General features: G+C 38.4%; 1 protein-coding gene across 8 annotated transcripts in view; it reads left to right on the top strand.

Moving 5' to 3' along the window:
• The window catches only part of TBL1XR1 (TBL1X receptor 1), a 184,114-nt gene that overhangs the window by 29,138 nt on the left and 139,584 nt on the right, over nt 1-15,392 (top strand). Inside the window, exons 2-3 of one of the 8 annotated variants that reach the window (XM_033211747.1) lie at nt 3,022-3,130; nt 5,922-5,959. The exons of 6 other annotated variants lie outside the window; for them this stretch is intronic. In XM_033211747.1, the coding sequence (XP_033067638.1) occupies nt 3,022-3,130; nt 5,922-5,944 (132 nt within the window). In that variant the 3' untranslated portion in view covers nt 5,945-5,959. Of the gene's footprint in view, nt 1-3,021; nt 3,131-5,921; nt 5,960-15,392 lie in introns of those variants that run through there. One more of the 8 variants, XR_004437201.1, reaches the window with a different exon arrangement.

The following is a 15,392-nucleotide window of genomic DNA, read 5'->3' as shown; positions in this document are numbered from 1 at the left end:
TATATGGGTATGTGTGCAATTTGTCCTGTGTATTACCTTTGGAAAAATTGCACCACTCCGTTACTGGAAATCTTTGTCATTTCTCTACTGAGCTTCAGTTATAACATTGGTTTTGTATACATGTAGTGCGTAGTTTACAAAATGTTCTAATATGGTAGCATTATTTTGAATAGTTTCTTATTCTGTATATCTGTCATGATCATGCTTTTCTTAGCTTTGACTCTTTAGTGTCTCCTGAAACCCTTGTGATCGTAACTGAAATGTAAATTTGATTGTTTTTATAACTGTGAATCTTAATGAAATAGTGCTTTTTAAAAAGCAGAGATAATTGTAAAATTCAAAGATTTATCCACTTTTGTGGCTGTAAGGTGATAATTTATTTCTCCTTTAGGCTAATGATTACAAAAGGTATAAATTCTAGATTTAAAGTCTAAAGAATTTATCCGTGGAGTTTGGTCTTCACTGATGTTGGAACATATTGAAGTGATAAATCCCCACTTTATCGCCATTGATTAATGAACAACATTAAGAAAATATGTAATTACTGTTACCACCTTAACAACTGAAATGGAGTTTTCATTTTTGTAAATATGCGGTCAAGCTTTAGGGATTCAATAGTCCTAAAATAATAAGAAAAAAAGTCAATCACTTCGTTTAAGATGATTGACTGACTAGAGGGTAGTTGGATTGCTAAGGCAAAGACAGGATGAGCCAACATTTGTTCCTCCTCTCCAAATCTGTATTTTCCTATTATGGAAAACCATAAAATGGCTAAAGATTTCAATGAAGTGAATACTTTAAATAATTGTAAATCAAATAATGCAGCTTTTAGGTTTAATAAGTAAATGTAATTCAGAAGTGATGGGCTTTTTATTTTAATACTTAAATATTTTGCAAAGTATGTGTTTATTGTAGCATTAAATGTATATAAGTTTGTAGAGAGAAAAATTCAGTGTGTTCATTATGTTCACATCCTTTCATGAACACCAGGTGAAGCAGTAACAACTGATTGTGAAATATGGTGTGTTTGGAGTCTTTAGAAAATGGTTCATGGCTGGGCGTGGTAGCTCACGCCTGTAATCCCAGCACTTTGGGAGGCCCAGGTGGGCGGATCACCTCAGGTCAGGAGTTCAAGATCCAGCCTGGCCAATATGGTGAAACGCCACCTCTACTAAAAATTAAAAAAATTAGCTGGGTGTGGTGGCGGGTGCCTATAATCCCTGCTACTCGGAGACTGAGGCAGGAGAATTGCTTGAACACCGGAGGCTAAGGTTGGACCACTGCACTCCAGTCTGGGCAACAAGAGCGAAACTCCGTCTCCAAAAAAAAAAGGGGGGGGGGGGGGCGGTTCATATATTTCCGTTTTTTTTTTTTTTTTTTTTTTGAGACGGAGTCTCGCTCTGTCGCCCAGGCTGGAGTGCAGTGGCGTGATCTCAGCTCACTGCTAGCTCCGCCTCCCGGGTTCACGCCGTTCTCCTCCCTCAGCCTCCTGAGTAGCTGGGACTACAGGTGCCCACCACCAGGCCCGGCTAATTTTTTGTATTTTTAGTAGAGACAGACAGGGTTTCACCGTGTTAGCCAGGATGGTCTCGATCTCCTGACCTTGTGATCCACCTGCCTCGGCCTCGCAAAGTGCTGGTATTACAGGCGTGAGCCACCATGCCCGGCCTCCGTGTTTTCTTTTTAACTTGAAGTAGTAATGTATTTCTTAGAATTTTGTGTACCTAAATGAAATACTTTAATTGAAAAAGGATTCGTAAGTTATTTTTAATTTACCTATGACAGAAACCTAGTTTCTATTATATAACGGCCTAATTTCTATTGTTTATATATTTATCTCATTACGTGGAAGATTTTAGGTTAACTGAAAAGATGCTGAAAGTTTTTGGTTATTTCCCATTTATTATTTGAAAGTCCAGAGTAGTAATTATAAAACTTGTATTGGAGTTTTTGTCCTGTAACACTTTAAGAGACCTAATCTTTTTTTTTTTTTTTGAGACGGAGTTTTCCTCTTGTTGCCCAGGCTGTAGTGCAATGGCGTGATCTCGGCTCACTGCAACCTCCACCTCCTATGTTCAAGAGATTCTCCTGTCTCAGCCTCCTGAGTATCTGGGATTATAGGCATACACCCCCACGCCTGGCTAATTTTTTATTTTTAGTAGAGATAGGGTTTCTCCATGTTGGTCAGGCTGGTCTCGAACTTCTGACCTTAGGTGATCCACCTGCCTTGGCCTCCCAAAGTGCTGGGATTACATGTGTAATCCCAGCAGTGACCCACTGCGCCCGGCCTAAGAGACTTAATTTTTAAAGAGCAGTTTTAGGTTCACAATAAAATTGAGAGAAAGACACAGAGGTTTCCCATACACTCTGCCTAGTGTCCCCCGTTATCAACATCCTGCACCAGAGTGGTACATTGGTTACAGTTGATGAACCTAAGTTGATATCATTATCACCCAAAGTCCATAGTTTACATTAGAGTTCACTCTTGGTGTTGTACATTCTGTGTGTTTGAAAAATGTATAATGACATTTGCATCTAGCCTTATACTAGAGAGGATTTTCATTGCCCTAAATATTTTTTGTGCTTCACCTATTCATCCCTTCCCCTACTTCCTGGCAACCTTCTGGCTGCCTCCATGATTTTGCCTTTTCCAGAATGTCATATAATTGGAATCATGCAATATGTAGCCTTTTAGATTGACTTCTTTTATGTAGTAATACGCATTTAAGATTCCTCCATGTCCTTTCATGGTTTGATAGCTGACTTTTTTTTAGTGTAGAATAATATTCCATTGTCTGCATGTACCAAGCTTATTTATCAACTTTGACCTACTGAAGGGCGTCTTGATTACTTCCACGTTTTGGCAGTTATGGATAAAGCTGTTATAGACATCCATATACCGGTTTTTGTGTGGACATAAGATTTAAATTTGTTGAGTAGATACCAAGGAATGTGTTTGCTGGATTGTATGCTAAGAGTATGTTTAGTTTTCGTAAGAAAGCGTTCAACTGTCTTCCACAGTGGCTGTGCCGTTTTGCAGTTGCACCAGCAATGAATGAGAGTCCTCTTGCTCCACATCCTCACCAGCGTCTGGTGTTTTCAGTGTTCCAGGTTTTGACCACTCTAATAGGTGTATAGTGATATTTCATTATTGTTTAAATTTGCATTCCCCTGGTGGTGTATGTAGTAAGTCCATTCTCACATTGCTTATAAACAACAGCCTAAAACCAGGTAATTTATATAGAAAAGAGGTTTAGTTGACTCACAGTTATGCATGACTGGGGAGGCCTCAGGAAACTTACAATCATGGCAGAAGGGGAAGCAGGCACTTCCAACATGGCAGCAGACAAGAGAGTGTGAAGGAGGAGGAGGAGGAGGAAGAACCCCATATAAAACCATCAGATTTCGTGAGAACTCACTATCATCAGAACAGGATGGGGGACGCTGTCCCCATGATCCATTCACCTCCCACGAGGTCCTTCCTTCAACATCTGGGGATTGCAAGATGAGATTTGAATGGGAACACAAAGCCAAACCATATCAGTATATGATGTGGAACATCTTTTCACATGCATATTTACATATGTATGTGTTCTTTGAATAAGGTTTCTGTTTAATATTCTTGGCCTATTTTTAAAATAGGATTTTATGTTTCCTTATTGGTGAGTTTTTAAGAGTTTTTAATATATTTTTCCTTTATTGTATTTTATTTATCTCATTATTATTGTTACTATTTTTAGAGATAGGAGTTTCACCATGTTACCCAAGCTGGTCTCAAACTCCTGAGCTCAGCTGATCCACCTGCCTTGGCCTCCCAAAGTGCTAGGATTACAGGTGTGACCAGGTGTGCCTGGCCTATGATCCATTTTTTTTGGACAGGGTTTGGCTCTGTTGCCCAGGCTGGAGTACAATGAGGTTGTCTTGGCTTCCTGCCAACTCCACCCCCAGCCTCAAGGAATTCTCCCGCCTCAGCCTCCTGAGTAGCTGGGTCTACAGGGGCATACCACCATGCCCAGCTAATTTTTTGTAGAGATAGACTTTTGCCATGTTGCCCAGGTTGGTCTTGAACTCCTGGCCTCAAGTGATCCTCTTACTCAGCTTCCCAAAGTGGTGGGATTACAGGTGTGAGGCACTGAACCTGGCTCTGTGATCCATTTTGAGTTAGTTTTTGTGAAGAGTGTGAGGGCTGAGTCTAGATTTTTTTTTTGCATGTGGATATTTAGTTGTTCCAGCACTATTTGTTGAATAGACTGTCTTTGCTCCATTGTTACTTTGTCAGAGATCCGTTTTCTATGTGTAGATGTATTCTGGGCTATTTTGTTTCACTGATGTATTTGTTCTTTCACTAATACCATATTGTCTTGATAACTGTAGCTTTTTAGGAAGTCTTGAGGTCAAGTAGGGCAAATCCTTTCACTTTGTTCTTCTCTCCTTCAAAACTTCATATAAACCTAAGACTTAAGTTTGTTGATATCCACAAAATTTGCTGGGATTTTGATTGAGATTGTGTTGAATTTGTAGATCAAGTTGGGAAAAAATGACATCTTGACAGTATTGGGTCTTTTATCCAAGGAAATGGAATATTTCTCCATTTATTTAGTTCTTTGATTTATTTCATCAGACTTTTACAGTTTTTTTCATATAGATCTTATCCATATTTTGTTAGATTTGTACCTAAGTAATGTAAATGGTTGTGTGTTTTTCACTTCAAATTGGAAAGCGATTGACTTTTGTGTATTAACCTTGTATCTTGCAAGCTTACTGTAATTGCTTATTCCTGGAATTTTTTTTTTTGTCAGTTCTTTCAGATTTTCTGTGTAGACAGTCATGTCATCTGTGAACAAAGACTGTACCTTTTCTTATTGTATTAGCTAGAACCCATAACAAATTTTTAGATACTAAAAGGAAGGAAGGCATTAAGGTTAACTAAAATGTAGTACATTTGCCACTGTAAAAAAAATTTAAAAAACTTCAACGAACTCAAATATGTGTAAAAATATTTTAAAGTAAATATATATTTTTTCCTACAATGCTGTAGAGTATTTAAAATTTTTAGGGGTGCCATAGTCTTGTAGTTCATAATCTCTATTCAGCCCAGCTCCAGAAGATGTGAAAAATGTCACTGAAATTTTGATAGAGCTTTCATTGACTCTGCAGATCACTTTGGGTAGTATGGACATTTTAACAATATTCTTTCAGTTCATGAACATGAGACATCTTTCCATTTATTTGTATAATCTCTTTCAATTTGTTTCTTCAAAAATTTAGAAGTAGGCCAGGCGCAGTGGCTCACGCCTGTAATCCCAACACTTCGGAAGGCTGAGGCGGGTGGATCGTGAGATTTAGGAGTTTGAGACCAGCCTGGCCAAGACGGTGAAACCCCGTCTCTACTAAAAATACAAAAATTAGCCAGCAGTGGTGGCAGGCGCTTGTAATCCCAGCTACTTGGGAGGCTAGGACAGGAGAATCGCTTGAACCTGGGAGATGGAGGTTGCAGTGAGCCACCATTGTGCCGCTGCACTCCAATCTGGGAGACAGGCGAAACTCTGTCTCAAGAAAAAAAAAAAAGTAATTGAAAATAGGGAGTGATGTATAAATTAAGCTATTCAAGTGTTAACAATTTAGGGGCCATTTGAAGGTCTTTGCAGGAGGGAATACTCCGATAGCAAACATTGTGGTAGTTGTAAACATGAACAGTTTTTCATGTCAAGTCAGGGAATCCTAACCAAGCCACAATAATGAATTTTACTCAGCTCTGGAACAGGAATTTTGAAATGTTACGTTAGTTGTTTCACAGTATGTTGCTGAGTGTATGCATGTACAAGATTGGTGTTAAAAAGGGTGTATAATCTGCTTGGCTTTCTCTGTTGTTGATTTGCTGCTAATAATTCTCTGGTCGAAGAAAAATATTTCCTTTTCAGGAACATATTGGAAATATATTTGAGGTGAGTGAAGGTGTATATTCTTTTTGTGCTTGGGTAAGAAGTACTGAGTTTTTACTGTTTAATTGTAATAACATAAATTTACTGATACATTTTGCATATTTATGTGTATACCTATGTGTATAGAAAGTGATACATATAAATTGAAGCTGATTACTGCTTCAGAAAATATTTGTTGGCTAGGTAATATATTCACATTGTTCAAAATTCATAAGTATTCTCTCCCCTACTGCTAGCCACCAAGTTACTTTCCTAGAGCCAACCACTGTCATCAGTTTTCTTTGTAGCCTTCCAGTTATTTTATATATATGTAAAAGTAATTAAGTGTATACTTTACACGCTCTCCCCAGTATTGTTTTTAAATACAAATAATAGGGTACTAGTCACTTTGATGTGTTTTGCTATTTTTGCTTCATATATTTTACGTCTTCTCACATCGACACAGAGCTTGCTTGCTTTCTTTTTTTTTCCCCCACAGGCACCCACCACCATGCGCAACTAATTTTTCTGTATTTTGAATAGAGACGGGGTTTCCCCATGTTGGCGGGGCTGGTCTCGAACTCCTGGCCTCAAGTGATCCATCCGCCATGGCCTCCCAAAGTGCTGAGATTACAAGTGTGAGCCATTGCGCCTGGCCTCTTTTTTTTCTTTTAAATGGCTGCAAGACATTTTGCTGTATTTGGTACTCCGTAGTTTAACTAGTCCCTTTGTTGATGGATATTCAGGTTGCTTCAGTCTGTGGCTGTGACAATGTTGAGTGAATAACCTTGGTGCATATATCATTCCCTATGCATAAAAGGATATCTGTATGATAAATACTTGGAATTGCTGGGTCAAAGGATATGTGCATTTGTAAATAATTAGGGTAGCAACTGCCAGACTGACTTCACAGAGGCTGTACCAGTTTATATTCTTGCTCTCAATGTGTCTCTGCCCACATTCTTGCCAACATAGTGTTACCAAATGTTTTGCTCTTTGGTAATTTGTTAGTGAAGGTATCACTTTAGTATCTGTCTTTTGTTTTGTTTTGTGTTTTGAGACGGAGTCTTGCTCTGTCGCCCAGGCTGGAATGCAGTGGCACAATCGTGGCTCACTGCAAGCTCCGCCTCCCGGGTTGACGCCATTCTCTTGCCTCAGCCTCCTGAGTAGCTGGGACTACAGGCGCCCACCACCATGCTTGGCTAATTTTTTTTGTATTTTTAGTAGCGATGAGGCTTCACCGTGTTAGCCAGGATGGCCTTGATCTCCTGACCTCGTGATCCGCCCGCCTCGGCCTCCCAAAGTGCTGGGCTTACAGGCTTGAGCCATCGCGCCCAGCCTACTGTCTGTCTTTCTAATTTCTTTTTTTTTTTTGAATAAGATTGAGCATCTTTTTGTATATTTAAGTTTTTTCTTCTTAGTGGACCGTTTTATTTTGGGCTCTTCCGTTTTCTTATTGTGCTGTAATTTACATAAGGCAAAGTACACACTTGTAGATGTATAACTCAGTAAAGTTTCTTTTAGTTGAGGTATGATTTACTTTCAATAAAATGAACAGATGTTAAGTGTACTGTTTTGATGAGTTTTAACAGCTTTATCTAACCATGTAACCCACCCCAGTCAAGACTGGGGTCAAGATTTAGAACATTTCCAACATTTCCTGTGGGATTACAGGAGTGAGCCACCATGCCCGGCTGGATACTTCTTGCATTGTTTGCAAAGCAGCTAAATAAGGCTTCCAACAGCTCTTTAATTTACTTGTTATTTGTCTGAGCTTCTTGAGAAAGTACTGTTATTTTGTACCCTCTTGCTCCATTTTCCCCACTCTTTATTGGATTAAGTAATGTGCTCAGGGTTACATGCAAGTCTAGCTCTCTAGCCTTGCTCTTCACCACTACTTTATATTAAGTTAAATGAAACTATGAGGTTAAATGCATTAATGTGGTGGTATTAACGACCTTACCTATTAATATAGCTTAAAAGTTTTTAAACAAATAGACATCCTGAATTTTACTGCAAAAAACATAACATCCTTATGAAGATGCAAAACTAGTGTCTTGAAACACAGGGGCCAGCATTGCTTCACTTGGAAACAGTGGCCATCATTAGTCTTTGCTAAGCCCTGTGCATCAGGTGTCAGCAGGGACATTACTTACTTAGAGAGGGCTTTTGTAAGAGCTGGTACTTCGCAACACTTAATGCTGATTATAATTATTTACTTGGATGACTTTTTTTCTTTTCCTACCTGATTTTTGCACACTGACGTATCTTTAATGCTTCAAAGGGGTGCTATAAATTTGGTGCTTATTTTAAGAAAGAAGAGAGAATGGATATGAAAACTCATGCTGCTGAAAATGTGATGAGAATTTTGTGTCTTGGTTTTTCAAGTAGTTATTTTGACCAACCTTGTCATTTATATGTGTATAAATTATATATATGGAGTTTTATATAGTTTTTTAAATAAATCATACAGTTCTCACAACAGCATTGAATGTGCTTTATTTTAAAATAGAGGGACCTTATTTTATAAAATGTATACTCCAATTGTGCTATAAGTGGTAATTTACTTACCATTTTTAAGGTAATCTTTTTAGCATTAGAGAATTGATATAATTTCAAGTAGCTGCTTCATTCAGTATTGGAAGTGAGCTATTTACTTTCCTTAGCAGCAGGAGAATCAGCCTCAGCTTTTTAAACCTATGGTAAAAACTGATTTCTCTCTCTTAAAACTGTTGAGAAAATCCAACTGAGTTCCACATAAGTAAAAATCATCTTTACCACTTGCAGGAATTAAAAATAAAAAATCTTCTTGTTCTTTTTACATTTTAGGAGAATTAAAACTTTCAATCGGGTATCTCTGTATTGAGGCTCTTTGAATGCTAATAATTTTAGAGACCGTATTGTATTTACTATAGCTTAGTTTTGGAGGTGGGAAAATATGTCCATTTAGTGGCCTTAGTAGTTTAATGTGCTCCCCAGGATGCATGTTTTCTCTTCTTGATTTATATTGTTTATAGAATGATATCTCTTTAATATTACTTGAGGGGCTGGGGAGGTTAGGTTAATTTCTTGGGTTTATATAGCCTTAGGGCTGTTAGTAGTGTCCAATTTTCTTTAATCTAGAGGTGCTCAACCAGAATCCCTAAAGCCCCACAGATGATTTTCTAATCATATCTATATGCAGGTCTGTCAGCTTCTTAGCTCTTTCTGGTTACTGCTGCTGAAATGTCTCCTGGGAGCAGCACCATAGCAACAAGATTTTCAGGAACTAATATATAATATGAAATTTAGCAATATACTATAGGGATGAATGGCTCTTTTGTCAGTTGTAGCCTTGTTTTAAATTCCTATATTGGCCGGACGTGGTGGCTCACGCCTGTAATCCCAGCACTTTGGGAGGCCGAGGCGGGCGGATCATGAGGTCAGGAATTCAAGACCAGCCTGGCCAACATGGTGAAACCCTGTGTCTACTAAAAATACAAAAATTAGCTGGGCATAGTGGTTTGCACCTGTAATCCCAGCTACTGGGGAGGCTGAGGCAGGAGAATGACTTGAACCCAGGAGGGTGGAGGTTGTGCCACTGCACTCCAGCCTGGGTGACAGAGCAAGACTCTGTCTCCAAAAAAAAAAAAAAAAATCACATATTTACAGTGGAATTTGCGGGATTTTTTTTTTTCTTTTTAAAAGAAATAATGTTGTAAAAACTATCCAGTTCTCCGGTGGTAAATGCTTTTTATTTCTGTAGTCATATAGATTGTTTTATTGAGAACTACCGTGATGGGATTTTAAGATATATGAGATAGGTAAGTTGGAAAACTGTGAGGCTGTGAGCAAGTTGGGAGGGTGGGGGGTGAAACAACGAAAATAAAATACTTACAAGGATAGTATTTATGATCTTTAAGCAAACTTCATTGAGCTATGCTTTACATATGATAAATGCATTCATTTGAAGTGTATTTGAATAATATACAGATGTATATACCTGTGCAACTCCCACAATTTAAGACAAAGGTCATGTTTAAAACTGGAAAAGCTCACTTGTTCCCAATTGCAGTTAGTCCCCTTTGGCACCCCTATCCTAGGAAACCGCTAATTTGCTTTCTAACAGTACAGATTAGTTTTGCTTCTTGAGAAATTTCATATGAATGGATTTCCATTCTATTTTGTGGTAGGGAGAATAAAGACCCATCTAAGACATCCATACTCTAATTCCCTGAACCTGTGGTTATTTAACCTTCCATGGCAAAAGGGATTTTACACATGTGATTAAGAGCCTTGATGCAGAGAGCATTGTCAAGGCAATCCTCATTTAAACAAACGAGGTAACCTATAACCCAGAGTGTTCGGAATTGAGTAAATGTGCCCTTTCTTTATGTTAAGTTCAGAATTTTATGGTACTATATACTGAATCATGCCAGCAAGTCTAATCTCATCATACAGATCCTTAAAATCTGTAGTGAGAGGGTGCTAGGACTAATGACTGCTGAAGAATGGTCACAGATGCACACAGTTGTTGGCTTGGAAGATGGAGGATGAGGCCCTGAGCCAAGGGAATGCTGGTGCCTCTAGAGTCTAGGAAAGTCAAAAGACATGAATCTCTTTAGGAGCCTCTGGAGAGGAATTTTTTTTTTTTCCTTTTTGTTTTTTGAGATAGGGTCTCATTCTGTCACTCAGGTTGGAGTACAGTGACACAGTCACAGCCCACTCCAGCTTTGACCTCATGGGCTCAAGCAGTCCTCTTGCCTCAGCCTCCCAAAGTGGGATTACAGGTGCGAGACACTGTGCCTGGCCCAGAGAAGAGTGATTACACCAGTTTACACCTTCATTTTAGCCCAGTGAGACCTGTGTCAGACTTGCAACTTACAGAACTACAAATTAACAAATTTGTGTTGTTATAAGCTACTACGTTTATGGTAATTCATCACCTAGCAAGCATAGAAAGTAATACATATAGTGTGTATTTTGTGCTTGACTCCTCCCTCCTTGAATTGCCATTTTGTTGTGTGGATGTAGCACAATTTTTTGTCCATTCCCAGTTGATGGATATTTGTGTTGCGTCCATCTTTGAGCTATATTCTAGTGTATAGTAGTATATGGAAACTAGTGTTTCCTTGTATTTTAGTTTTTACTTCTTGAGGACATTCATACATCTTTTTGTGAACTGTTCCAATATTTTGCTCCTTTGAAAATTTGGGTCATATGTCCTCATATAATTGTAGTGGTGTTCTTTTTTATATTCTAGGTACAAGTGTTTTGTTAGAATTATATATATATATATATATAAAATGTGTGTGTATATATATGTGCGTATATTAATTGTGTGTGTGTATATATATATATATACACACACACACATATATATATTTTTTGAGATGGAGTCTCACTCTGTCCCTAGGCTGCAGTGGTGTGATCTTGGCTCACAGCAACCTCTGCCTCCCAGGTTCAAGGGATTTTCCTGCCTCAGTCTCCCCAGTAGCTGGGATTACAGGCGCCAGCCACCACACCCAGCTCATTTTTGTATTTTTAGTAGAGACGGGGGTTTTGCCATATTGGCCAGGCTGGTCTCAAACTCCTCACCTCAGGTGATCCGCCCTTCTCGGCCTCCCAAAGTGGCTGGAATTACACAGATTTCTTCTTCAATATGTTTTGATTTTTCATTCCTTTCATGACCTCCCACCCCCCTTTTTTTGTAGAGTAGAAGTTTTACATTTTCATGTATTCTAGATTTTTTTAAAAAATGGTTTCTGCTTTTTTTGTTATAAGAAAGTTTATCCTGTATTTCTATTTAGAAGTTTTAGAGTGTTAGCTTTTTAGATTAAAAAATGGTGGTTTTTTTTTTTTTTTTTTTTTTTTTTTTTTGAGACGGAGTTTCGCTCTTGTTGCCCAGGCTGGAGTGCAATAGTGCGATCTCGGCTCACTGCAACCTCTGCCTCCCCGGTTCAAGCGCTTCTCCTACCTCAGACTCCCGAGTAGCTGGGATTACAGGCATGCGACACCATGCCTGGCTAATTTTGTAATTTTAGTGGAGACTGGGTTTCTCCATGTTGGTCAGGCAGGTCTCAAACTCCTGACCTCAGGCGATCCGCCCTCCTCCCAGAGTGCAGGAATTACAGGCATGAGCCACTGCACCTAGCCAAAACTGATTTAATTTTTGCATATGGTATTAGGTAAAAGTTGAAGTTCATTTTTTTTCCATGTGACTATTCAGTTGTTTTCGTACCATTTGTTGGAAAAAAGAAAAAAACTATATTCCTTTTGGAAGTCCTTAGTATCCTTTAAGATCAGATTTTCTTGTATATTCACGTTATCTATAGACAATGACTATTCTTTTTTTGTAATTCATACACCTTTTGTTTTCCAAATTAAATTTCTTTCATAGATACAGAACAATATAGATTAAAAAAATATTTTCTTGAGTCATTTTTGGTAATTCATGTCTTTGAAAAGAGATGTATTTCTTAAAGAATTTATTAGCTTAATATTCTTTCAATTAATTTGGAGTCTGTGGCTATGTTGTTTTATTTTTCATAATTCACAATATGAATTTTGATCAGTTTAGTGAGAGGTATCCGTTTTACTGACTTGTTCAAAAGATAGTTTTGTTTCAGTGCTTTTTCAGTATTGGTGTGTGTTTTCTATTGCATTGATATTAGTGCTTTATTAGTTTAATTTGCCCTTTTTCTAGCTTCTTAAACTTAGATCAGTGATCTCAAATTCCAGTTTTTTTGTGAAATAGTGCACTTAAGGTGTTGCTTTAGCTGCATTTTACTATGTTTGATATGCTCTTTTTTCTTTCTTTTTTTTTTTTTTTTTTTTTTGAGACGGAGTCTCGCTCTGTCGCCCAGGCTGGAGTGCAGTGGCCGGATCTCAGCTCACTGCAAGCTCCGCTTCCCGGGTTTACGCCATTCTCCTGCCTCAGCCTCCCGAGTAGCTGGGACTACAGGCGCCCGCCACCTCGCCCGGCTAGTTTTTTGTATTTTTTAGTAGAGACGGGGTTTCACCATGTTAGCCAGGATGGTCTCGATCTCCTGACCTCGTGATCCGCCCGTCTCGGCCTCCCAAAGTGCTGGGATTACAGGCTTGAGCCACCGCGCCCGGCCGATATGCTCTTTTTTCATGTAATTCAGAATGATTTTTAATTTTCATTGTGATTTCTTCTTTGAGGCTTTGTTTACTTTAGGAATATGTATCTGGTTTCAAATATTTGGTAACTTTGTATGGGACTTTTCTTTGTAGCCAGAGAAAATACTCTGTGATTTAAATCTTTTAGATTTGCATCTGTTTTGTACTCTGCGTGTGATCTCTTTTGTTAATGTTTTATTTGCACTTAAAAGATTTTGTATTGTTTTTATTGGATGTTGTTTTCTGTAAATACAAGTCCAATTTGTCAAGCGTTGTTTAGATCTTCCGTGTTACTACTTTTTAGTTTTATTATTTACAGAGAGAAGGGTGTTAATCTCCAACTCTAAATACGGTTTACCTATTTCTTTTTTAAAAAGTTCTGTCGGCCAGGCGTAGGGGCTCATCCCTGTACTACGGGAGGCTGAGGCGGGCATATCATGAGGTTAGGAGTTTGAGACCAGCCTGCCAACATGATGAAACCCTGTTTCTACTAAAAAACCAAAAATTAGTTGGACATGGTGGTGGGCACCTGTAATCCCAGCTACTCAGGAAGCTGAGGCTGGAGAATTGCTTGAACCTGGGAGGTAGAAGTTGCAGTGAGCCGAGATTGTGCCATTGCACTCCAGCCTGGGGAACAAGAGTTAAAACTCTTTCTTTTAAAAAAAAAAAAAAAAAGTTCTGTCAATTTTTAGATTACAGATTTCCAAATTAAGGTGTTAGGTACACACATTTAGAATTTTTATGTTATCTTGATGGATTAACCACTTTATCATTAAAGAAATGTTCCTCTTAGTCCTTGTTCTAGAGTACCTTGTTTGATATTAATGTATTAATAATCAGATTACACCTAGAGCTTCCTTGTGCTTAATTTTATCATGAGATATGTTTTCCATTTTTTATTTTTCATCGGTTTTCATAGTTAACATGGGATTCTTTTAAACAGGATATAGTTGGATTTTTGTTTGTTTTTAAATCCAGGCTGATAATGGGATTTAGATAATTTGCATTTAACATAATTATTAATGTGGTTGAATTTATACCATATTGATATTTGTTTTCTATTTATCTTATCTGTTCTTTTTTTTTTCTTGCCGCCTGGATTAGCACTCCATATTATTTCTACTTGTGTCTTATTAGCCATATACCTTTTTGTTTACTTTAGTGGCTACCCTGCAGTTCTCTTATTGCATCCTTTTTTTTTTTTTTTTTTGAGATGGAGTTTTGCTCTTGTTGCCCAGGCTGGAGTGCAGTGGTGCCATCTTGACTCACTGCAGCCTCCGCCTCCCGGGTTCAAGTGATTCTCCTGCCTCAGCCTCCAGAGTAGCTGGGATTACAGGCGCGTGCCACCACTCCCAGCCAATTTTTTTAGTAGGGGGTTTCATCATGTTGGCCAGGCTGGTCTCAAACTCCTGACCTCAGGTGATCCACCCGCGCTGGCCTCCCAAAGTGCTGGGATTACAGGTGTGAGCCAGTGTGCCCAACCCTTAATTGCATACTTTTTCCATTCTATGTTCAAGTAAAATTGTAGCATTTCACTTATTGTGTTAGATTTTTTATAGTATGCATCTGTTTTTCCCTTTTATGTACTATTTTTGCTGTACATTTTGTATGCTATAAACACTGAATATCCTTTTTACTTTAAACAGTTAATTACCCTTTAGAGGAATTTTTGAAATGAAAAGTCTTATATGTGCATGAATATTTACTAGTTCTGGCACTCCACATGCCTTTGGGAAGATCGAGGTTTTCCTCATGTATCTGCTGTTTTCTTTCTGCTGAATAACTTCCTTTAACAGTTCTTCTAGTCAGGTCTCTTGGTGAGGAATTCCATCAACTTTAGTTTGTCTGGTAGAGTCTTTGTTTCCCCCTTCATTTTCAAGGATATATTCACTGGGTGTAGAATTATGTGTTATATTTTTACTTGAGCACTTTATTTTATTTTATTTATTTATTTTTTTGAGACACTATTTCACTCTGTTGCCCAGGTTAGAGTGCAGTGGTGCGATTTTGGCTCACTGCAGCCTCCACCTCCCGGGTGATTCTCGTGCCTCAGCCTTCCCAGTAGCTGAGATTACAGGTGCACACCACCACGCCCAGCTAGTTTTTGTATTTTTAGTAGAAATAGGGTCTCACCATGTTCGTCAGGCTGATCTCCAACTCCTAACCTCAAGTGATCCACAAACAGTGTGGTTCTGTTGGGTAGGGCCAGCTTAATAGGAATGTGAGCTAGAATTGCAAAAAATCTAAGCAGACTTTTAGGAAAGCTGTGTGGAAAATGGAAAAAGAGCAAAGGGAGATAGAAGCAATAATAAGGTAATTAGGGATAATCAAGAACAAAGTAAATGGGCT

Source organism: Trachypithecus francoisi, unplaced genomic scaffold (genome assembly GCF_009764315.1).
Source record: "Trachypithecus francoisi isolate TF-2019V2 unplaced genomic scaffold, Tfra_2.0 Lachesis_group0, whole genome shotgun sequence".
NCBI classification, from domain to species: Eukaryota; Metazoa; Chordata; class Mammalia; order Primates; family Cercopithecidae; genus Trachypithecus; species Trachypithecus francoisi.
Note: the sequence above shows the minus strand (reverse complement) of the source record. Positions and strands in the feature narration are given on the sequence as shown.